Here is a 23,681-nt window from a genome sequence, read left to right on the forward strand (position 1 = left end):
TTTGTCGTGTTTACATATGTGTCTAGTTTAGTCTTGAAGTATTGCCAATCTGTATATTTATTTGAAAGGAGCAGGTTACTTTCATTGATTTTTGGTTCACCATCAAGAATCATGAATATAGGTGAATGATCTGAATTAAGGTCTAAACCATCCTCCAGAGTTATGATGTTGTATGGTAGTTGTTTGACTACGAAAAAATCAATCAAATCTGGAGTCTTATTAATGTCTGTTGGCCAGTATGTTGGATTGCCAGTTGAGAATATTTCACAACCACATTGTTGTGCCGCTTTCCACAGTTCGCGACCTTTAGTTGTCGTTAGGCGAGATCCCCAGTTAATGTGCTTTGCATTGAAATCGCCTCCCATAACGAATCTTCCTTTATGTTTATTTAAAAGTTGTGTGTATTCTGTAGACTTTATGTTATGTCTCGGCGGACTATATACTGCTGTTACCGACAGTTGGTAATTGCAAAACTTGATTCCAACTGTTGTCGCTTGAAACTCAGTGGAGCTGATCTTTTCTTCTTCGAAATGTTCAATCGAATTCTTAATAATAATTGCGCTACCTCCTCTTGCGTTGTTTAGAGGATGATTTGAGCAATACATTATAAATCCGTTGAATGTAGAGTACATTTGGGTGGTCAAATGAGTTTCAGATACTAAACAAATATCAATTCTTTTTTGATTAAGTACAAGCTCAAGTTCATTTTTGTGCTTTAAGATTCCATTCGCGTTCCATGCCATTATCTTTAAACTTTTTCTTATTGTGTTTTTAGACATTTATATATTAATTTGCTCAAGTTTTTCAACGCGATTCAGTAGATCCTGGTTTAAGGTTAACTGCTTTTCAATTTTAAATAAAATTTGTGTCAATATATCTTTATCTGTCGTATTTTCCTTTTGGGCTGCTACGTCTGCATATGTTTGTTTACCCGGTATTAGTGTTGGTTTCTTAGTCGTTCTTGGTTCTACAGAGTGTTTTGGCATAGCTAATGCTTGACGTATTGCTGTTGGGGGTTTTTTGCCAGTTTCTTCTTTGTGTTTAACTCCGCTTTTGTTACGGAGCTTTTGCAACTCCTTGGCAACATGTTTCTGAAGTGAAAATTTATTTATTTTTTTAATATTTCGCAAAGCGTGTATACTTGCATACATACATACATACATGCATATGTATGTACATGAAACTTTACGATTATAGTGGAAGCGATTTCATCTTGCGAAAAAATCATTTAATTTCGCAAAGTATGCGCAATGATTTAATTAATCTTTTGAATTTGTCGAAAAAAGTAGAGCAGATCACACAGCTGCAGTAGTGAAAATATGTATCTAGGCACTTGAATGCAAATAATTGTATACAAAATGGAAATCAAGCGTTTTTGCAGTTGAAAAACAGAAGAGCCAGCGATTATTGGAAATGCTGAACAAAAGAGGAGCTGACTGAGCGCTTCACGTCCAAACTAACTGATCCGATGTTAGCGAAATTTCGCACTTTGCTGCATATAAAAAACGGGTGATTACGAATTCTAAGAAGCTCAAATTTCAGTTAACTAAAATGAAAATAAATAAATAAGTTTTTGTCCGTATTAACATTGAACGCTTCTCATTACACTACAAATTGCTTGGTCCTAACGGCGACTGCCTACATTTCAACCTTTTCTTTTATTTGCACATACCTACATACATATTTTGAAAAGTTCTTACAATTCCTTTTATCTCTACTCTTTCGTGTACAAGGATTATGTGCATTTTTAAGTGTCGCAGTGAAAGTTTCGCCATCAGGTTGCTGTAAAGTTTTAGCCGCAAGGCAAGATGGCGCACAGTGTTGCGCGGATATGTAAATATGGTATGGAGGCATATTAAGGAGCGAGAAAAGAGATAATTATTTACATAAAAAAATTTCATTGAAAACGATTTTAAACGGAAGTAAAATTATAAAAAAATATCTCCTAAGCCTGCGGGTGGCCGTCAAAGCGGAATGGACTGGTGCGTGGGCCATCTAGCAGCTGGTTCCCTCTGCATAGCTGGCGCATTTAAAAATTAAGTAAAATAATCTTATCCATAAAGTGATTAATTAAAGGCTTTAGGGTCGAAACGATCTTAAGCTAAAGGGTTTTCCTATCACTATCGAGAGATGATTAACGATTTTTTATAGCCGGAATTGGTAGGTATTGATCTGGACAACGTTTATTTTCAACAAGATGGCGCTACGTGCCACGCAAGCAACGAAAAAGTGTTCGGACCGTGTTATCTCTCGAAGAGGTGATCACAATTGGCCACCGAGATCTTGTGATTTAACACCTTGTGACTTTTTTCTTTGGGGCCACGTGAAAAAGGTCTACGCCAACAGCCCTTTGCAATTCGGTTATGGAAAATTTCATGAAAAGGATATTGTCCTGTAAGCGAGGTCGTGGTGGTCATTTACCTAATGTTATTTTCCACTATTAACGGTATACCTTCCTCTTTATAATGATATAAACATCCGGTCATTTATATTAAAAAAAGCATTTTTCTTTGAATATCAAAATAACACCTCTTATTAAATAGCCCTATATTATCAAGCTTTAAACACACCCTGCTTGGATGTTTGACCGAGCTCCTCCTCCTGTTTGTTGTGTGCGTCTTGATGATGTTGTTCCGCAAATGGAGGGACCTACAGTTTCAAGCCGTCTCCGAACGGCAGATATTTTTTTATGAGGAGCTTTTTCATGGCAGAAATACACTCGGAGGTTTGCCATTGCCTGCCGAGGGGCGACCGCTATTAGAAAAAACTTTTTCTTAATTTTGGTGTTTCACCGAGACTCGAATGTAGTCACGCACCAACCCATTCGGGTATTTATATTTCGTCACCCTTTAGTACCACATTTTCTACATTATTAATAGGACTATCAATAAGTTCGTGCGGTTTTACAACAGATGGCGTAACTTGATTATTATTCCATCGATCCACATTTCCAAACATTCATTGGAGAGCTACTGTCGTAAGGCACAAACGTCAGTATAAGTTTTTTATTTGAAGCGTAAACAACACTATTTTTACCACACTTGAAAATGTCGAATTTCGTGCCAAATAATGTGTTTTTGCGGGGAATTCTTCTTCATTATTTTAATATGAAGAAAAAAGCAGCCGAAAGTCATCGTATCTTGGTGGAAGTTTATGGTGAGCATGCTCTATCTGAGCGAACGTGCCAGAAGTGGTTTGCACGCTTTAAAAGTGGTGATTTTGGCTTGGAAGACGAAGAACGCGAGGGTGCGCCGCCAAAGTTCATGGATACCGAATTGGAGGAATTGCTCGATCAAGATCCGGCTCAAACGCAAGAAGAGGTTGCAAAAACTTTGGGAGTTGATCAATCAACCATTTCCAAACGTTTAAAAGCCATGGGAATGATCCGAAAGGTAGGCCATTGGGTGCCGTATGAATTGAAGCCAAGAGACGTTGAACGCCGTTTTATGGCATGCGAACAACTGCTTCAACGGCACAAAAGAAAGGGTTTTTTGCATCGAATTGTGACTGGCGATGAAAAGTGGGTCCATTACGACAATCCAAAACGTCGGGCAACGTATGGATACCCTGGCCATGCTTCAACATCGACGTCGGCGCAGAATATTCATGGCCTGAAGGTTATGCTGTGTATCTGGTGGGACCAGCTGGGTGTTGTGTATTATGAGCTACTGAAACCGAATGAAACGATTACGGGGGATGTCTACCGACGACAATTGATGCGTTTGAGCCGAGCACTGCGAGAAAAACGGCCGCAATACGCCGATAGACACGACAAAGTTATTTTGCAACATGACAATGCTCGGCCACATGTTGCACAAGTGGTCAAAACATACTTAGAAACGCTCAAATGGGATGTCCTACCCCACCCGCCGTATAGTCCAGACCTTGCGCCATCCGATTACTATCTCTTCCGATCGATGCAACATGGCCTGGCTGACCAGCACTTCCGTAATTACGATGAAGTCAAAAAATGGATCGATTCGTGGATTGCGGCAAAACCGACCGAATTTTTCACAAAGGGAATCCGTGAATTGCCAGAAAGATGGGAAAAAGTAGTAGTAAGCGATGGACAATATTTTGAATATTAAATTTGTAACCATTTTACGTCAATAAAGTTTCAAATTTCGAAAAAAACCGCACGAACTTATTCATAGTCCTATTACCTTTGGAGAAAACTTAGCCTCCCGTATTTGAATGTGAATAAAGAACAGTCTGATCACTATTTCGTTGTATTAATATATTTATTTTTTATTTGAAGGCACTTTCATAACTCCGTCCTCATTCCCACTGCTAAAAAAACTTGGCCAACTGATTTTTACAAGTCTCTCTTGAAGCCAGTTTTGTGCCATCAAGAAAGCTTGCAAATGGTGGAAAATGTGATAATCGCTTGGTGCCAGGATTGGGCTCAGTAACGTATAATATGAGCCATCCAGCCAAGTTCTGTGAGCTTCTGGTGAGCCATGAGAGATGAGTGTATTGGTTGAACCCAACACCCGTCCTATTCGCCAATTTTGTTACTTCTAATCGATGACTTGTGTAGATAATACACTTTCAATACGTCCAAATACACAGCAGAACTTTCTTAATCCGAATTTGGCGATTGTTTAGGTGCTTTCTACCCACCTACATAGGTATAAGTGATAGTTGGTCTTTGAACCAACTCACTTAGACCGTTGCCAATCCATTGTTATAACACAGCACCAGTTTACCTGCTACCCCTCGTTAACCCATTCCTTTTTTAAGTACAAACCCATTGATCTGGCTGACTCTTGCAGTCTGTGTCAGAAGAAAAGAACCGGATTTTTCTTGTAACTGCAAAATATATTTCGTTCTGCTTTTTGCTGCGTAATAGTCCCACTCAAGGGCTACGACGCCAGTGCTAACTTGTTGTGATGTGGAATCAGTGGTATAATTGAAAATGTGTGGGGAACTATGAAAATGCATCTTGCCGGAAGGCCAGTCCATGCCTTAAAGCAACTGGTGCGTCAAGTTCGCAAAAACAGGACTAGGTTTGTTGATGAGCTATGCAGAAAAGCTGGTTCAAAGCATGAAGAAGATGCCGGGCAATACTCGACAACGGTGGAGTGATTGCGAGTCATAGTTTTGTACATAGTTTCATGTAAAAAAATTTTAAACATATATCTTTTATACTTCATGAATAATCGCAGTTCCTTTTTTCTGACACAGACTGTATATCCCTAAGGTCTTCTATCATTCAAGAACGTTGAGTCAAAGTATCTTAACCTAATGGCATGCCACGCAGGACAATAACAAAGAAGTTGTCGGACAGACTCTTCCTCATTATTGCAGCTTCAGAATTCGGTACATTCAATCTTTGTACTTGTCGACCTAGAAGACAGTGGGCTGTAATCAAAGCAACTAACATAAAGACGTTTTTCCTTGACCGATTTAGAAGTGCCTATTTGGGGCAAATTCTTTTTGTAGCGTTACATGTCAGACTAACAACCTATCCCATGTTGGCTAAAGTGACAATGCTACTTGTACCACGCAGTTTATAGGTTGAGAGGGGTATACTTAGATTCTCCATATCAAGAGGAAAGCGAGTGGTAGTGCCCTCCCTGTCTGGTACTCACTAAGTCCTGGCACCCATATCAAATGGATACGAAAATATTCCGGCATCTCGTTAAGAGATGCCCGCCATATGCGAGCAATGACGGAATTAGTGGCAACTCCATCGCCGCTTAGCTATAAGAATAAATATGAACTTCTTTAAGAGCAGTCACAGTTTTGCCTAACCAGACAGCTACTTCATTAATGGTGACTAAGTGACAGTGATTAGGAAGACTAGCCGAAACGCTTACTTTTGCCTGCTTACAGTAGACGCCAAAGCCAACTTGACGATTCAAGCTTTAAGCCACCAATAAAAAACCGTAAGCAGATTTTATCACTCGTCAACCCACTCACGTCTAACTGGAATTCTAGTACTAAATAACCTATTAAAATATGTTTCATCCAAACAATAGTCAACAGGATTAGTTGGAGCCATACTGTATTATGAGTACGAGTAACCAACACCTAAATCGGGTCATTGGTTAGTTGCAGGAAGCGGAGCAGCAGTGTTGACATTCTGCATTTCTGTTTACCAACCAAGTCTACAGGAGGTAAAGAGAAAAGGTTATTCAGAGCATGCGAAGGTGTGGTTCTAAGAGCGCCGCTGATACGCTCCACCAAACGTTGAACTTTCTGCAGCCTCCTCACCATAAAAATCTCGCCACTGACCAAAGACCGCCGGCAATTCTCCAATAGCTTAAAAAGTAAAGAATGGGAAAAATTAAACAAATAAAATCCGCTTAATTCGCAACAATCGTCTATTTTCCTCCACAAAAAATGCCTCGGTCCCAGCAAAAGTTGGCTCGCAGCAAATGGTCAAAATTAAGCCGAATTTTGTGTCTGTGCGTCACTGTGCCATTCTCGGGCTCCTCGAGTTCAGCTCGTGCACCAAGACACTCGCAATATGTTTCACCCAAAGTTTCGCATGTTATTCTCAGTTTAATTTAAGTGATTATCATAATTTAACATACCCAGCCGCAGCAAGTGAATGGTACTTGCGAAATTTCTGCATGCAACTTGAATTTTGCCACACGGACATACCGACATGCCGACATGCAGCTAACTGCTACTTGAAAATATCCGCATTGAGCAGGTGTCTCACCGTCCTGCCAACCCATGTATGTGTGTGTGTAGGCATAAGTGCATGCTTACATACATACATACATGGACAGACATTAATGCCTCGTGCCTCAAAAAAGCAAATGAATATTCGCGCTTTTGTGAATGTAAGTGCACTAGGTTCTGTGTAGCCAGTATTTTATTTACATAATTTCTGGGACAAATGCCAAATTTGTAATTGCATGTAGAAAATTCGGAAGGTAACTTTCGACGCTGTCGATGTCAGTATTGCCATCTGAAATCATCATTTCGCTAATGCTGCAAATGTGTTGTCAATCCAACTCAAATGTAAATGGGCCTCTCTTTCATTCTAATTGCAACTAATGTGGGTTTATGGTTCTCTGAGCTCATTTATGAGCAAAGTTGTGGTATTGTTATTTTCCAACAAACAAATATCGAAGATTCTTAGCAAGCCATAATAGCAGAGGCTGTAGGCGCTACGTATATACGAGGGTCGTTTGAAAAGTTCGTGCAAAGTCAGCGAGTTCATCAGTCAATTCATCTATCTCCTTTAAACTGCCGAATACTGCTAGTGTTTTTCTTTCTCTGCAAATGTCCGGATTTGGCAGCTAGACGAATAAGATCCTTTCTTCGCCAACCTAAATCCCGTCAATCTTCTCCATTATATCAACAGCTCTGGTTGGCTGTAGATATCTGCCTATTGGAGGTCTCAAAATGGCATCAAAACAGTGCTTCAGTGCAACTTGATGAGTGCCAGACTGGCACTTCAACCATTTCACCTACCCACCTACCAGTGAGATCGCACTAATGGTGCATATCGAGTCTAAATTTTGTTAGCAGCATCTCTTGAAAGAACACACACCAAGTTGCAGCCAGATCGGTCTATTTATCTATGTTTCTAATTCGTTTGAACCAAGGAAGTCGAGGGATTTTCCTTTTCCATCACTAGAACGCACCAGCTCGGGTCTCAGCAATTGTGGTCGCAAATTTTTCACTAATTTCCAAATTTAGGGTTCCAACTCGTTTTATATCTCCGCTATCTTCCAGACTTGTCTCCGTCTGATCCCTTGAACTACTATTTGTTCCCCAATTTGAAGTGACAAGAAGAAATGGCTAGCGGGAAAAAGATTTTATTCAATCGAGAGAAAATTGCTATTTTTCGGACTTTTACAAATCCTACTATTCGGAATGTTTCAATTAACTAAGACAGCGTTCTTATAAGCCGTTTTTGTTTTTCTTATTTGATGGGTGAGGTAGGGATCAAAATATCTTCGCACTTACAGCAACCGTCGTCTGCTACTTTGAGTGGTGTGGTCATTAAAACAATCCCTCCTCTCCTTCTAGGGAGACCCCCTTCCCGGAACTGCTTTCTATACTCTTAATTCGGGAGGGCCCGGAACGGCATCTATAAAGGACCCATTCTACCCACCTACGTCCTCTATATTTGTAGCCAGCTTTCATGCTATAGGCTCGTCTTCTTGTGTCTCATCTGTGCGGATTCACTTTGCTGTACTGTGTCGAAGTCAATCTCTTTTTTCGTTGAACGTTCTCGATGTATTTCTATACCGCGTTGCAGGTGTTCCCACTTTCGAGCATTTTGCTGCTCGGCGTTATATCGCCAATCTGCTCTCTCAGAGCATTTCTTTCCGGAAGCCATCTGTTACAACTAAAAAACGTGTGTTCAGCGTCATCGCTCAGCGCTTCGCAGTATATGCACTTAGAATCGGTTACCTTGCCCATGCGGTATAGGTATCTCCGTGCCCCGAGAAGAACTGAGTTAAGAAGTAGTTCACTTCCCCAAAGTTCCTTTAGGCCCATTTGTCAATTGATGGAATAATAAGTTTCGGCGTCCATTTGCCATTCGGTTCAGTGTTCCATCGACTTTGCCATCGCATCATGGTTTGGTAACTCCGTTCTGAGATGCTAGTGATGCCGTGTTTCTTCTTGAAGTCCCACGCATCCATTCGTTCACGGACCATGAGGTCGACGGGTATCTGCCCGCTGATCACGAAAATTGGTGCGCCTGAGACAGTGCGGTAGGCTGAGGCAACTCTGAGTGCCGCTGTTCGTTGCACAGCCTTCAGTGCTTTGCGCTTGGCTCTGCAGTTTAGCACAATTCCCCATACTTAGCTGCCATACAGGAGAACTGAGTTTGTGGCCGCCATAATTAGCTTTCTTTTGCTCTGTGTTGGCCCACCGATGTTTGCCATTAATCTACTTAGCATGCCCGTGACCTTTGGTAGCCGCATGCCGTATCTAAGCTCAGAAAGTAAGCCTGCAGTCAAGTTGAATACCAAAGTAGTTCATTACTTTTTGGGTCACTAAGAACGTGTCGCCTATTTGCATCCTGACCTCGAGTGTCATGTGACCTCGTGTCATAAGAATGATTTCGGTTTTATAAGCCTTAAAGGGGTCAACGTCGAAAAATATAAAAGGTTAAAGCCCAACAATTTTTGCATGGACTTTTCAAACGGCCCTCGTACATACCATATACGTGTGTGTATGCATGACTACTCAAATGCATATGTATGTGTATTCACACTTCTATCAAACCTACTATTTGGTCATTTTCTATAATTTTGATTACTCTATGTCCAAAAGTTAGGGGGTGGCTTAGCTCAACTGAAGGAATTGAAATTAAGCAACTGGCTCACAGAGCAAATTCAATTTTCAATTCTTAAAGGAAAGTATTAAAGAAAGCTTTTCATGAAAAATGTAAAGAAAGGAGTATCTTACCATTATTTTTGAAATCTGGTGGTTGAGTATGAGGTTGGTTCATATGAGGTTGTAAATTCACGTTTTTAGATGAGAAAATATTTTTAATTTATTTTTCTTTTTCTTTTATGTATTCAAGAAAGTTTCTTCTAAAGGCGCTTATCGTTAGCCTAACCACTGTTAATTCATCCCTGTACGCGTTTTTTTATAAAAGCACACCACTATTTTTTCAGGCTACAACAAAAACCACGTAATGCAAAGTACCAAACTTTGTACAAAATTTTTCTAAATTTTATTGAAACCCTCAATTTTCCAAGCATCATTTTAGAATATTTTTGGCTATACAGTTTTATAGTCCGTTGAACTTTAGTATAACAAAGTGCAAGTTTCAAGTGACTACAAAATACCGTTGATTTTTGGAAGTTTTTTTTCGCTGAGATGGCATGTTTTTCCTTCCTTACAAAATATATAAATACATATCCGATTTTTTTATATGGAAAAAACAGCGCAAGCAAAGTTGTATCGAGTGCTCTTTTAGCTGCATGAGAACTATCGATATCGATAATCAAGGTTTGACAGCTGAGATTGGCAAACGTAGTTGTCATTTCTGTTCACTAAGGTTTGGCAGGGCATTATGAATCGTTTAACGTCAGAACAAATTGTGGAATAAAAATAAATCTGTTCACGAAATTCATAGATCATTTCGTCCATTTTACGTAGGGCTTACATGCTGACAGCATCATCGGTCATTATTTCTTTCGAAAAGAGGACGGAGCTACCGTTACGGTGAATGGCTAGCCCTATCGAGCGATGTTGACTGAATTTCGGCTCCAAACATGAATCATATAAACATCGGTGACATTTCGATCCAACGACACGGCGAAGCTTGCCATACAGCGGCACTTAGCAATCGATTTATTGCAACCTTCAAGCCGCCATTGACGCGATACGGCAAGATTTGTTGGAAAAAGTAGTCAAAAACTTGACTGATCGAATGAACCATGTAGCGCGTGGGTATAATATTCAAAAAATTAAAGCCTTCAAATTAATTTTCTATTAGATTTTAAAATTGAAAAAATGCATTCCAGCAACATTTCTGTTTGGTATTATCATTTGAAGTTCGACATGAAATAGACTTTACCGCCTCTGATTAACACTGCCTCTCACGAACGCAGCAAGATTTTCTTAAATACGCTCGTTTTATTTTAAGTGATCGAAAGTCCAATTGAAACCAATTGAAAAGTCCATAAATTCAGTTTGGAAAATTACTTTTATCCAATTTAAAGTAAGAAATGTGTGAAAATAGTACAAAAATACGAATCAATTTACTTTTTGCTCGATATGACCACCTCTTGCCTTGACTATGGCCTTGAGACGTCCAGAAACGAGTCGCAAGCTGCCCGAATGTGACTTGTAGGTTTTTTGGCCCAATCACAGATAATGACTATTTACAGCGCCTCGAGACTGGTGAGTCTTTTAGTTCGGACTTTTCTCCCCAAAATGGCCCAAAGATAATAATCCATCGGATTCGCGTCCGGTGAAATTGAGAGAAATTGTGCGGGCATTATGAAGTTCGAAACGTTGTTTTTTAGTCATTCTTGGTTCACTCGAGCTTTGTGAGACGGCGCCGAATACTGTTGAAATGTCCATGGTCTGCCGCCGAAATGTTTGCCTGCGCATAGCTTCAAAGGAACCTCCAGAATACTTTCCCGATAATATTTCACATTTACCTTGATGCCAGGCTTGATGAAAACGATTGGAAAGCGCCCATCTGCGGTTACAGCGCCCCAACCCATTATCTGTGGCGGGTGCTGCCTCCTGGTGGCCAATCGATGACTCGAGTTCTCGTATAAACGGTCGGTCAAATAAGCCCTATCGTTTTGGGAGTTTACGAATTGCTCAATGTGAAAAATTTTCTCTTCAGAAAACACAATGCTCGGAAATTGAGCGCTTTCGGCCAAGCGAAACAACTCCTTCGGCCTCTCAAGTCAAGTTGAACCATGTCACGAGACGCTGCAGTCTTTTGATGACCACCTCCATGACGTTTCGCGATGATACCAGTACCATTGTAACGAGTAATGGTGCGATACACAAAAACTTTATTTACTTTAAAGTGCTCGAGCTCACGAACAATCGCTGGTTGTGATTTTTCAGCCAAATGTAATGCAATCACACCATTACTTGCATCAGCTGCGCGAGCAGTCTGAAGTAGGTTACGCTTCGAGGACCGGACCCTGTAAGTTCTTGCGCCGAAAAAATTAACAAATCTGCTCAAAATATACTTTGTGATGTATTTCAACATTACGAATCACGCTAATACAAAAATACGGAAGACTCAGAAAGTCTTGGGGACTTCACGCCATTCAATTTCCAAACTCGTTGCTGTGCTGACCGGTCACTGGACGATCGGCACACACGCGGAAAAGCTAGGTTTACCATTTAACCCACATTGCAAAAGCTGTGGAGACTTTTCAGAGCAGGAAACTGCTGAGCACTTTCTCTATAAATGACCGGGCTTGGCAGCCCGACGACTAAGGTCACTGAGCGCTCCTTTCTTCCACAACCTGGGGCAGTGCACCAACCTAAATGCTATCAATCATCTCCATTAGATCAAGAGCTCTGTTTGGCTGTATATATCTTCCTGTTAGAGGTCTCAAAATGGTATCAAAACGGCGCTTTACTGCTACTTGAGGAGTGCCAGAGTCGCACTTCAACCATTTCACCTACCTACCTACCTACCAAATAATGACGTCAAAATATCATAACTTAGAACCACCCTAACCGTACTGATTCATGCATTTTAAATATTTATTTACTTATACACTATGTAAATACATACATTAGGGTGGGTCAATTTGCTTCGAACAATTTTTCTTGGCGTCGTGAGAGCAGATTCGGTTTCTACCTAAATTTCTAAAAAGCAAAATGTCCAATAAAACATAACTCTCAAAATAACTTCGAGCGCCCCAAAATTTTAAAGAAGCTGTCTTTAATTGGTTGGTGGACCAGATGCAAATGCTTTATTGAGGCCCTATGCTCCAATGGGAGGTAAAGGAAATTACGAGGATCTTTAATTTTGGCACTGAAGATAGAAAGGATAGGAGCGAAGAATACACCTCCGCGCGAAAGTAAATTGGATCTAAATATAAATAGTATATATAATAATATCTAAATATAAAGGAATAGGATCCAAAATAATTGTAAATAAGTTGTTGATTATAGACAAAAAAATTAATTATTAGAAAAAAATACTACGTAGAAGCTTAACCGGGCAGTTCCCATGACTTTCTTTTCTTTGGATTACTGTAATGAATCAATTTTTCATCACCCGTCACGATGCGATGAAGAAAATCCTTCCTTTTTTGCCGCTGGAGCAGTTGTTCACAGGCGAAAAAACGACGTTCAACATCCCTTGGTTCTAACTCATAAGGAACCCAAGTCCCCTGATTCTGAATCATTCCCAAAGCATGCAATCGCTTGGAAATGGATTGGCGGGTAACTCCCACTACTGAAGCAAGCTCTTCTTGTGTTTGACACGGATCCTCATTGAGCAATGCCTCCAATTCAGCGTCTTCGAAGGTTTTTGGTCTTCCTTCACGCGAGACGGCGGACGGTCGTCAACATTAAAATCACCATCTTTGAAGCAACGGAACCAATCTCGGCACGTTATTTCACTTAAAGCAGCATCTTCAAAAACTTTTTGTGGCTCTCGATGCGCTTCAGCCGCCGTTTTTTTTTCGAATGAAAGTGGAAAATCAAGAGTTCCCGCAAATGACAATTATACGGCACAAAATCAGACATTTTCACAAAACCAAAAGTATATGATACCAAAACAAAATCCCTAATGTGTCGAAGCAGTTTGTTTACCATATGTCTAAGCTTGGTTTATGACGTTAAGGTTATGTTAGAATCGACTAGCACACACTGCTGACGGCATTTATTGACAAACAGCGAGAACTTAGTTGCACACCTCGTACCATTCATAATATAATACTTTTTTTGGTCAATACTCATCTTCATATTAATTAAAAATAGTTCCTTTTAAAATTTGAGGTGTTCGAAATCGACCTTAGAGCTAAGCTCTAATGAATTTTTTTTTTCTTAAATTTCATGTACTTATAGAATCCGAATCAGCTAGCAACGATGTCGCAAAAAAAATTCACCCGCCCTAATGTGCAATTGTGCAATAAGTTTATACACTACACTACACATTTGTATGAATGGATATGAAAACGGATATCTGAGTGCAATTTACATTTTGTTAATACTTCGCTTGCTAAATTCAAGGCCAATGTCGCTTTCAAATTTGTTTATTGAAATTTTCTCAATGGTCGACTACACATCGAGCCTTGAAGCACCTCTGTGACATGGAATTTTTGAGTCACGTACAAATCATAGTAATCGTGATCTGTAGAATATTTACTTTTCCAATTCAGAATATGCAGCGTAGTATATACACACACACATGTTTACAATATTGCTATATGTGTGAATAAAAAATTTATTATATTTAAATATATTTACTCCATATATGTATGTATGTATGTATGTATGCATGTGTTATATGTTTCTCCGTATATGTGTGTATGTTGCATGTGAGGCTTCGTAATTACAATTGACCTACGATACTCAATTCGGGTTGTCACGTTCTTCCGCGTGCGCTTGGGCAATAAAAGCTGCCAGTGCAACTCGCAGTGACAATACAGAATTGGTATGGAGATCTACGCCAGAGAAAATCAAAACAATGTTACCCAAGGCGCCTTAACGAAGTGAGCGACCTTAGCAGATATATCCAGAGTGGGCAAGAATGATAAAATACAAGATTGCGCTTATCGGAGAGAAGTGACGACGCGTTGTTTTCAACCCTTTTATTTTGTTTCAAGCAAATCAGACGAAAATTGAGGGAGTTGAACAAATTTGACTGAGAGGATTCAGGCAGGGCAACTAGGTGGTAGGGAGGCTTTGGGCAAATTTGACCGATTTTTGTTTTCAACACTTTTATTTATTTTTTTACATATTTCGAAATGTTGACGCTTTCATAGATTTGTGTAAAAATGTCAAGCAAATCTCACGAAAATTGAAAGAGTTGTACAGATTTGGCGGAAGAAACACACAAACAAAACACGAATAAATTGCACATGTGTGACGTCACACACACAGCAATTCTATCATACTCACTGATAGCGAGATTGGCGCCTTTGTAAAGGGTGGGATTATTTGGAGTACTCTGGTGATTATCCCATTTATCAATTAAAAGATTGCGACAAGCGTGGCTGTTACGTAACAGTAAATAAGCAACAGAGAGAGCGCCGTTGTAGGAGAGATTCTTTCGTGAATAACAATAAAAATAAAAATAAAAACAATATAACAACAAACTGATTACGAATATTATATAATTACGTCATCAAATCAGCTGATTCTGTCAAATTCACTGAGAGCAGAATAGTGGTTCGTCGATGTTGCCACCTCTGTATTCCTTTACACCATGACTATCACCCATTATCCGAAATAAAAAAGGAAGAAGGGATACACACACATCATATAAATAAAATACATACCCGTTATATCGTCCTGTCAACAAAGCATTACTGTCTCTGGTTTTATCTCCGGAATGGTTCAGAAGAAACTCGCCTTAACCCCTTACCGTGCTTTAACGAGTCTGACCCGTGATGAAAATTTTGGTCCAAACATTAATATGACGAGCCGGGCTCGTAAATAGATCGTCGGATCCAACATAAACATCACGAGCCTGAGTCGTGATTGGATGCTAGTTTCTATCTGTATGCTACCAGAGTTAGTCAGAAGTCTTATAATTGCTGTTACAAAGTAGTTTTTATTCTGATCTGTTTACCAAGCGTTGACGCTTAACACTTGGGCTCGAGTTTCGTCGTGGTAAATGGCACGGCAAGGGGTTAAGTGTCTGGATCTGAAACCAAAAATCGTTCAAATTCATATTTCAGTCCACGAAAAGCGGTCATCATGGTTCGATAACATAATAACATCACACAAACTAAGCATCTCTGCTGATACATTGGCTTCTCAACAATCAGATGAGGCTCTTTCAACCCCCAGGTGAAGCAATTTTATTATTTATAATTTCTTAACAGTGCTACTGATGAATGCTCCTCGCCAGAACAAATATTGTTTCTACCGAATTCATTGAAGCTGGCGCCGCTGTCGATTGAAGTTACTGTAAGTGCCAAACCAAGAAGTGATAACGGAGTTAAGTTAGTTGGAACTTGCCAACCAATAAATTAACATCTCATCAGGCTGGCGCATGGAAAATTAAGGAGCCTTGGTCGTCTAGAGCCCGAAAATTTTGGGTATTTTTAGAATTTTTTTTATAATAAAAAGTGTGAAAAACGATATTTAAATTTCTTAGGCTTTTTATTTAACTTCCTTTACATACAAAAATGAAAAAAAAAAAATTCTTTTAATTTTAGTAATTTAAAAAATGGGGCTGAAGTTGACCTTCCCGAAAACTTGGACCTAGACGGTGTTGTCCATTTTGACTTTTCTATTTTTCTGAAACACAAAAACTAAAACAATGATTAATCAGTATGACTATAGATGTGTCCCGTATTAGAATAATAATACAATAATAATAATAAACAAAAACAACTAAAAAAATGGCACGGTTTTGAATTTGACACTCTAAAAATCGGTTTTTCCCCAGTTTTTTAATCAAAAAAAGACGAAATAATTAAAATAATAATAAATTCTAGTACGATTCAGACGATTCGGTTGAATAGTGTTTTGTTTTTTTGACAACACCAGGCCGAAAAAAGTAGTTTTGAGATAATTGAGCTTAAAGTTTTGACCATTTAAGTGCGACCGTTGATGCCGCCACGTGACGAATCTGACTCTACCTGCTAAAACAGCTGTAGAATCGAAAATACTGGGAATATCCTTCCAAAAATGCGACAGTATATTCCTAAAAGCCTATATTTTCGAAATATAAAAAATTTATTTTTTGAAATTTCACCGGGACCCTTTAAATAGTTGTGTTCTACGGCGAGTCCGAAAGTTTATCCACTACTTTTTGTAACTTTTCTTTATCCTGGTAATCAGTTGTTGAGTTGTAAAGATGTAATGAGTTGCAATTAATCATTTTGAAAGCGATTTATGCTGATGTCGCCTGGCGTCAGCAGTTGTTCAACGAGCGATGAAATACATAGAGAACTGGCATTGTCGCTTTTGCCCGAATCATCCTCATTCAACAGATGGGGCAACATAGTTTCCTCTTTTCGTTCTTGTTTAGCTACCACAAAGTTTTTAAGGGGGGAGCCTGGTTTATGAGGTCTAAAAATTGCATCTCTTTGCGATTTTTTTTTTAAGAAAAAAATTAATTTAGCACTGCAAAGTTTTTTCTATCTTTTAGTGAACATTTAAAGAGTATAAAAAATGTTTGTACTGGTTAAAATAAGTTGAAAAAAATTTTTAACATAGAAATTAGTAGAGCGCGTACAAGATACAGCTCGTAATTATTATCTAAAGCAAAAGATTCAAATGGATTTCTAATTATCATGATTTTTTATTCTAGATGAACTAAGAAAACTGAGAGAAATTCCAAAATTTCAACTTTTTGGAGGTTTTAAAGAAAAAAATGCCTTTCTATAAAAAAAAATTCACTTCAACTAAAAATCTTGAAACAATTTTTTTTATCTATTTTGTTAGTTCAAATAGAAGAGAATTTAATACTGAAGGGAACAAGCTATGATTCATTTCAAAAGGTTCATTAGTTTTTTTTCATTCATGTACGCCAATTCAAAGAAATCATAAAAATGAAAAGTCGAGAAAAGAAGATAAAGTTTGTACTATAGCTGTCCGGTCACAGCGTAACTACCTACCGCTCGCCTACCTTTGGCTTTGTATCTACGGAAATATTGAGAATTAGGCTCTGTAACTTTGTGTGAATATTCTGAAATATATTAGGAATCGCTTAAAACGAAAAAAAAAATTGATTTTTTTGACCTTATAAACCAGGCTCCAACCTTAAGTTGAAGACCAACATTTTGAATTGACTGTTACACTATGCGACAAAATCAAACTTGATGGTTCGGTATTAAGTGGTAGTTTTAGGCGCCAATAATAAATACTAGGCTAATGGCCTTTTCGAGATTAGACAGAAAAGAATAAGAAAGATATTGGATGATGAACTGGCCAACCCAGTTAACTTAAGTTTTATCCGCAAATTGAAACGAGAGTATTAGATTCAAAAACTATTCTTTATTTTATAAATGTAAATTATTTTCGAACCGAAGCAAAAAGGGCGATGAAGTAATTTATTCTTAATTTATTAATTACCGATACCGGGGGAGCTGTGATGGCAAACGAAAACGAAACTGTCTGGCCAACGAAAACGAAACTGTATCAAAAGGTGCGTAGGCTGATCCTTTTATAATGGTTTTGGGCACCGCTATCCCTTTATCGATGCTAGGTGAAGGGGAGATCATGCGAAGACGATGCGACGTGGGCTTTATGTATTTTTTCGGCATACATATGTATCGATGTGCATGTATGTTGTTGGCAATGCAGATGTACTAAATTCTGCACAACGAAATGATGAGTTAGTGATAACAACAAAGTGTAAAGCAGCGAAGAGCGAAGTGAACGATGAAATGATGAGTAAGTGATAACAACAATGTGTAAAGCAGCGAAGAGCGAAATGAACGATGAAATGAAATGTGAGCGATAGAGAAGTGAAAGGAATAGGGTGAGCCCAAATTGTGGGTGATGCGAAAATAAAGTTAGGGTGGGCCCAAATTGTGGGTGATGCGAAAATAAACCTTAAACCCTTAACATCCTCCCCCGGTTGGAGTCAACTACTCCAAAATAATCAACAAATTATACTGGTAATTTGCAAATCTTTGATATTGCTCGTGTTTGTAGACCATTTCTGGTTTTTACTACCACTACACGAACACGACCATCGTCGCCAGGCTTGACTTCAGTGATGCGACCTGTTGTCCACTTAAGTGGAGGTGTATTTTCCTCCTTTATTAAGACCATGTCATTCGTTTGTAAATTTTGAGATTCCGTTTTCCATTTTGTTCGCTGTTGTAAATTTTTAAGATACTCGCAGTGCCATCTTTCCCAAAAATTTTGGTGTATTTGCTGGACTATTTGGTAGCGCTTCAGTAAGTTATCATTACGGCCCAAAGAGTTCGAGTCTGGAATTGTTGTCAGAGGCCGTCCTATTAAAAAATGAGCCGGTGTTAATGGGCGCATGTCATTAGCATCTGTCGACATCGGCGTAAGTGGACGGCTGTTGATTATTGCCTCGGATTGACAACAAACAGTTTGAAGCTCATCCAACGTTAGGGTGGTGGTTCCGATAGCACGACGAAGAAAGTACTTTGCTAATTTAACTGCACTCTCCCAGAGTCCACCAAAGTGTGGAGACCTGGGAGGTATGAACTGCCACTCGATTCCATTCTCCAGGCATGTACGTTGAACCTCTTCTATATGTTCCTTGGTAACGAAAGCGGACAAAAGCTGGCGTAGTTCTCGATTGGCACCCACAAAATTGGTAGCATTGTCGGACACTATTTTGCGACTTTTCCCCCGTCGAGCGATAAATCTCTTTAAGGTACCTATAAATGCTTGTGTGGACAAATTGGGTACAACTTCTAAATGTACTGCCTTAGTTACAAAACAAATAAATACTGCAATATAAGACTTAATTGGTGAACGGCCGCGAATTCGTTGAGTTATAAGGACAGGTCCACAATAATCCACTCCTGTCACTTCGAACGGGTAAGTTTGTTGGACTCGATCGGCTGGAAGATGCCCCATAATCTGCTCAGCAATAATTGGGTTACTGCGGTAGCATAATACGCAATCGTGAATTACCCTTCTTATAACATGGCGTGCGTTTGTTATCCAGAACTTGTCTCTTAAAATGTTTTGAAGCGTTTGGACTCCGGCGTGCAAGTGATGATGATGAAAATGTCGAATTAATGTATTTACAAATGCGTGTGATGATGGAAGTAGAATTGGATGTTTACTGTTAAAAGGCAATAATGAATTTTTAAGTCGCCCTCCAACTCTGAGTAGGTTCTTATGCAAGAATGGCGACAATGAAATTAGCTTTGAGTTGCGATGTTGTTCTCCAATCTCAATGGCGTGGATGTTTTCTGAAAATGAAATATATTGAATATGTCTGCATATCAATTCTAATGCTTCATCCATTTCAGGTGCCGATATGTTGATGCAATCATTAACTGATGACTGCTTTCGACATCCACGAATAAATCGACTTACATAAGCAAAAATTCTCAGCAATTTCATGTAGCTATTAACATACTTATGTTTACTAATGAAGTCAGAAGTTGGAATAGCAATTAATGCAGTTCTTTGAAGCCGCTGTTCTGGTAATTCGTTTTGTGATACATGCACTGCTGAAGGCCAATAATCACAGCTCTGTTGGATAAATTCTGGTCCGTGCCACCAAAGTGTATTTCGTAAAAGTTCGCTGGCACATGCTCCACGTGATACAATATCAGCGGGATTCTGGTATGTTGGTACGTGATTCCAGGAAAAGGTTTTCGTTAATTGCTGTATTTTTGCTACCCTGTTGGCCACGAAAACGTTCCATCTCGACTGTTCACCTGCTATCCAAGCAAGCGCAATTGTGCTATCTGACCAGCAGTATACATTTGCGCTAGGAAGATTGAGTATGTTGTTAACTGCTGACATCAGTTCTGCGGCCATTAGGGCTGCACAAAGTTCTAGCCTAGGTAATGTAATCTCTTTCGTTGGTGCCACTCGAGATTTAGCACAGAGTAGTGACGAATGCTCACCATATGCATCACTCCATGCTGCATACACACATGCTCCATATGCCTTAGTGCTTGCATCTGCAAATGCGTGAAGTTTAGTGTCGATATCAATATTAGCATACCTGGGTATTTTTAATGTTTGTAAAAGCGGTAATTGTTTATTGAATAGCTCCCAATGAACCTTGATCCCGGGCGGGACCTCATCATCCCATGGCGACTTCAGCTTCCACAGTTGTTGCATCAAAATTTTGCATGTTACTATCAAAGGATTGAGGAGACCTATCGGATCAAAAAAACTTGCCAATTTTGATAGAATTGAACGCTTTGTAGTTTTAACGCTATTATCCGCTACCAAATGAAATAGAAAGCAATCCTCAACAGGTGACCATTTTAACCCTAACGTTTTTACAAACTCAGTGTCGTGGAAACGAATTGTCTCTTCTTTGTCTTCTGGTAAAATATCGGCAACAATTTCGGATGCGTTCGATGCAAATTTTCGTAAAGGAAACCCCGCGCAATTCAGTAAGTTTATGGTTTGATTTTTGATTTCGATGACCTCGCCGATACTAGCTGCGCCACTTATTAAATTGTCTACATAGAAGTCGCTTAGTGTTACCTTTGATCCGATTGGGTAAGTTTTTGCTTCATCAATTGCCAGCTGTTGTAGACATTTTACAGCAAGGTACGGTGCGCAACTAGTACCATAAGTAACTGTTTGTAGCTGATATGTGGTAAGTGGTTGTTCAGAGGTTGGGCGCCAGAAAATGCATTGCCATTGGGTATCTCGTTCGTCGACCCAGATTTGCCTATACATTTTGGCAATGTCAGCCATAATGACATATTTGTGTCTTCTGAATCGGGTCAAAATTGTGAATATCGTATCTTGTAGCTGGGGACCAACTCTCAACATATCGTTTAGGCAATATCCATTTGAGGTTTTGCAGGAGGCGTCAAAGACTACCCGCAGCTTAGTAGTCGAGCTATCAAGTTTTGTGACCCCGTGGTGGGGAATATAGTTTAGGCGATTTCTTGGTGAATATTCTAAATTAACTGGAATCATATGCTTCATATTGATATATTCTTCCATGAATTCATTGTAATCTCTGCGAAGATTTGAGTTTTGATTCAGTTTGGATTCTAACGAAAACATTCTTTTGCCTGCGGTTTCTTCTGAAGCACCCAGGTGATGAGGTTCTTCACGAAATGGAAGGCGAACAATGAACTTATTGGTAACGGGACACCTGTGAGTAGTAGAGCTGAAATAGGATTCACATTCGAGCTCATCCGATGATAGAGTCGACGATGACGATGCTGGAATGTCTTCGATTGCCCAAAACCTTTCCAGGAGCTTATCTAAAATGGACTCTGATGTGACTGATGTGAATGCTTTGTATGGAGGTGATGGATCAGCTGCTGATGTTACGTGCGCAGGAATGGCACCTGCAACCACCCAACCAAATTTGGTATTTTGTATTACTGGACCGTTGAGACGTATTTGGCCCTTACTAAGTATCTCAAAAAATAATCCTGCTCCAATGAGTATGTCAATCTGTCCTGGTATGTTGAATGTCGGATCAGCGATGGAAATGGTATCTGGAATCGAAATGGTTGACTGATCGATGCGACGACTAGGTTGACATGACGTAATGGATGGTATGATTAGTGCATCAATGGTAGCACTATACTCTTCGGTTAGAGATTTAATCGCTATGCAACATAAATGTTGCGCCTTTGCTCTCCTTTGACCTATTCCACTGACGTCGATATCTACGCCCTTTCGAGTTACTCTTAAATGTTGTGCCAATTTCTCCGTGATGAAATGCAGTTGAGATCCGGAATCTAGCAGAGCGCGAGCTCGGATGCTCACTCCCCGAGAATTAAAAACATGAATAATTGCTGTTCCAAGAATAACTTCTGATTGATCGAGACTCACCTTAAGAGCAGATGATGAGAGCAAACCTGCTCTTGGTGATATGTTGGTAATGGCTGAATCATTTCGATGTAATAGTGTATGATGTTTTACATTGCAGTGTTTACAGAGATGGACTGAAGGACAATCATTCGACTTATGACCTGATCCAAGGCAATTCAAGCACAAGTTCAGTCTTTTCACACAGTTATATCTTGCAAGTGGATCCATGGCACGGAACGTGTCGCATTTGAAGGCATTATGATGGGGAACCGCATTGCAAAATTCACACTTTGCTTGTTTGGTAGTCACCATAGCCCATTTTTCGTCACGTTTGTTGTGCCTATGTGTTGTTAGCTGAGTTCTTGGTATGAGTGTTTTAGGCTGCCCGGCTTCCAAAATATCTGCAATTTGACAACGACGTTCTAAGAATTTTGCTAAGTCCTCCCAAGTGGGCAGATGAAAACTCATGGCAGTTGATCGCTGATCAAACAAGTGGGTAACCTCTTCCTCCCACTTGGCTTTCGTGTCTGTATTGAGCTTTGAGGATACCAGATGCAAGAGTATGCCATCTGATACTTGCTGATTTGAAGCTAGTGATTGCACAGCTCGTAAGTTGGTATTGACGACGTCTATGAACGCCCTCATCGATGATGCATTCGGCCTTGTTTCTCCCTGTACTTCGAAAATGTGTTGAATATGAGCTTGGAAAATTAGCCGCTTGTTTCCATATCTAGACCGTAGCAGATCCAACGCCTTGATGTAATTTTCATCGGTCACCTCAAACGATTGTATGAGGCTAGCTGCTGAGTCGACGAGACATGATCGGAGGTACTGAAACTTCTCGATGTTTGCTAATTGGCTGTTGTTGTGAACGAGCGCTAAAAACATGTTGTAAAAATCCATCCAATTTCGATGATGACCATTGAATTTCGTGAGTTGAAGTTTCGGAAGGTTGACTCGATGTGACGGAGATGCAATCGCTGTGCTGTTGAATATAGTTTCTCGGCGTGCGGGGTTAAGCACATTTATGCGCTGCACTATTATTGCCTTCGCTGCACAAAAGGATTCATCGAATGTATCCCGATGTGGTTGATTGAGTTCTTCATCGTTCATTAGCTCCAATTCTGATTGTAGATGGTGAAATGATTCGTACTGACGTTCCAGTACCGACAATTTTGCCTCGAGCTCGTGCACGGAAATACTGCTAAGATGCGGAAGTATGCGTTCGATGTTGATTCTATCCAGAATTTGTTGACGCTGTTTGACCTTGATGCGGTACTCATTTTGCGTTTTCAAATGAGCAGACGCATCATTAGCCTGAGACCACACGGATTGGGAAGTTCGTGGTGTTCCCGCCTCATGATGCACCGAATCGCTTTCTCTAAAGGGGGTTGTTGATGGTGGTGACGTATCCGCAGGTATATTGTGAGGCTCCATTTCCAATGCTTGTATGTGATGATTAAAACTTAAGTCAATTGGTTGACAACGATGGCGATGGCCAGCTCTTCAAATCCGGCTCGAAGGACCAATTTATGGATGATGAACTGGCCAACCCAGTTAACTTAAGTTTTATCCGCAAATTGAAACGAGAGTATTAGATTCAAAAACTATTCTTTATT

At 39.7% G+C, this 23,681-nt stretch overlaps 1 protein-coding gene across 1 annotated transcript; it reads right to left on the bottom strand.

Annotated features, from left to right (window-relative positions):
- Window positions 1–779: 779 nt before the first annotated feature.
- Window positions 780–23,499, bottom strand: LOC128854838 (uncharacterized). Its single transcript, XM_054089298.1, has 2 exons — window positions 19,633–23,499; window positions 780–1,091 (listed from the first exon to the last, which is right to left on the bottom strand). The coding sequence occupies exons 1-2, from the start codon at window positions 23,497–23,499 to the stop codon at window positions 780–782; spliced, it is 4,179 nt and encodes a 1,392-aa protein (XP_053945273.1).
- Window positions 23,500–23,681: the final 182 nt, after the last annotated feature.

This window comes from Anastrepha ludens, chromosome 2 (assembly GCF_028408465.1).
Source record: "Anastrepha ludens isolate Willacy chromosome 2, idAnaLude1.1, whole genome shotgun sequence".
NCBI classification, from domain to species: Eukaryota; Metazoa; Arthropoda; class Insecta; order Diptera; family Tephritidae; genus Anastrepha; species Anastrepha ludens.

Bases quoted from the DNA above. Each gene is read 5' to 3' on its own strand.
- LOC128854838 (XM_054089298.1), bottom strand. From the start codon at position 23,499: ATGGAGCCTCACAATATACCTGCGGATACGTCACCACCATCAACAACC. The intron at 1,092-19,632 runs GTAAGTCGATTT...TTTTCACTTCAG, and splicing joins TGCTGAGAATTTTTGCTTAT to AAACATGTTGCCAAGGAGTT.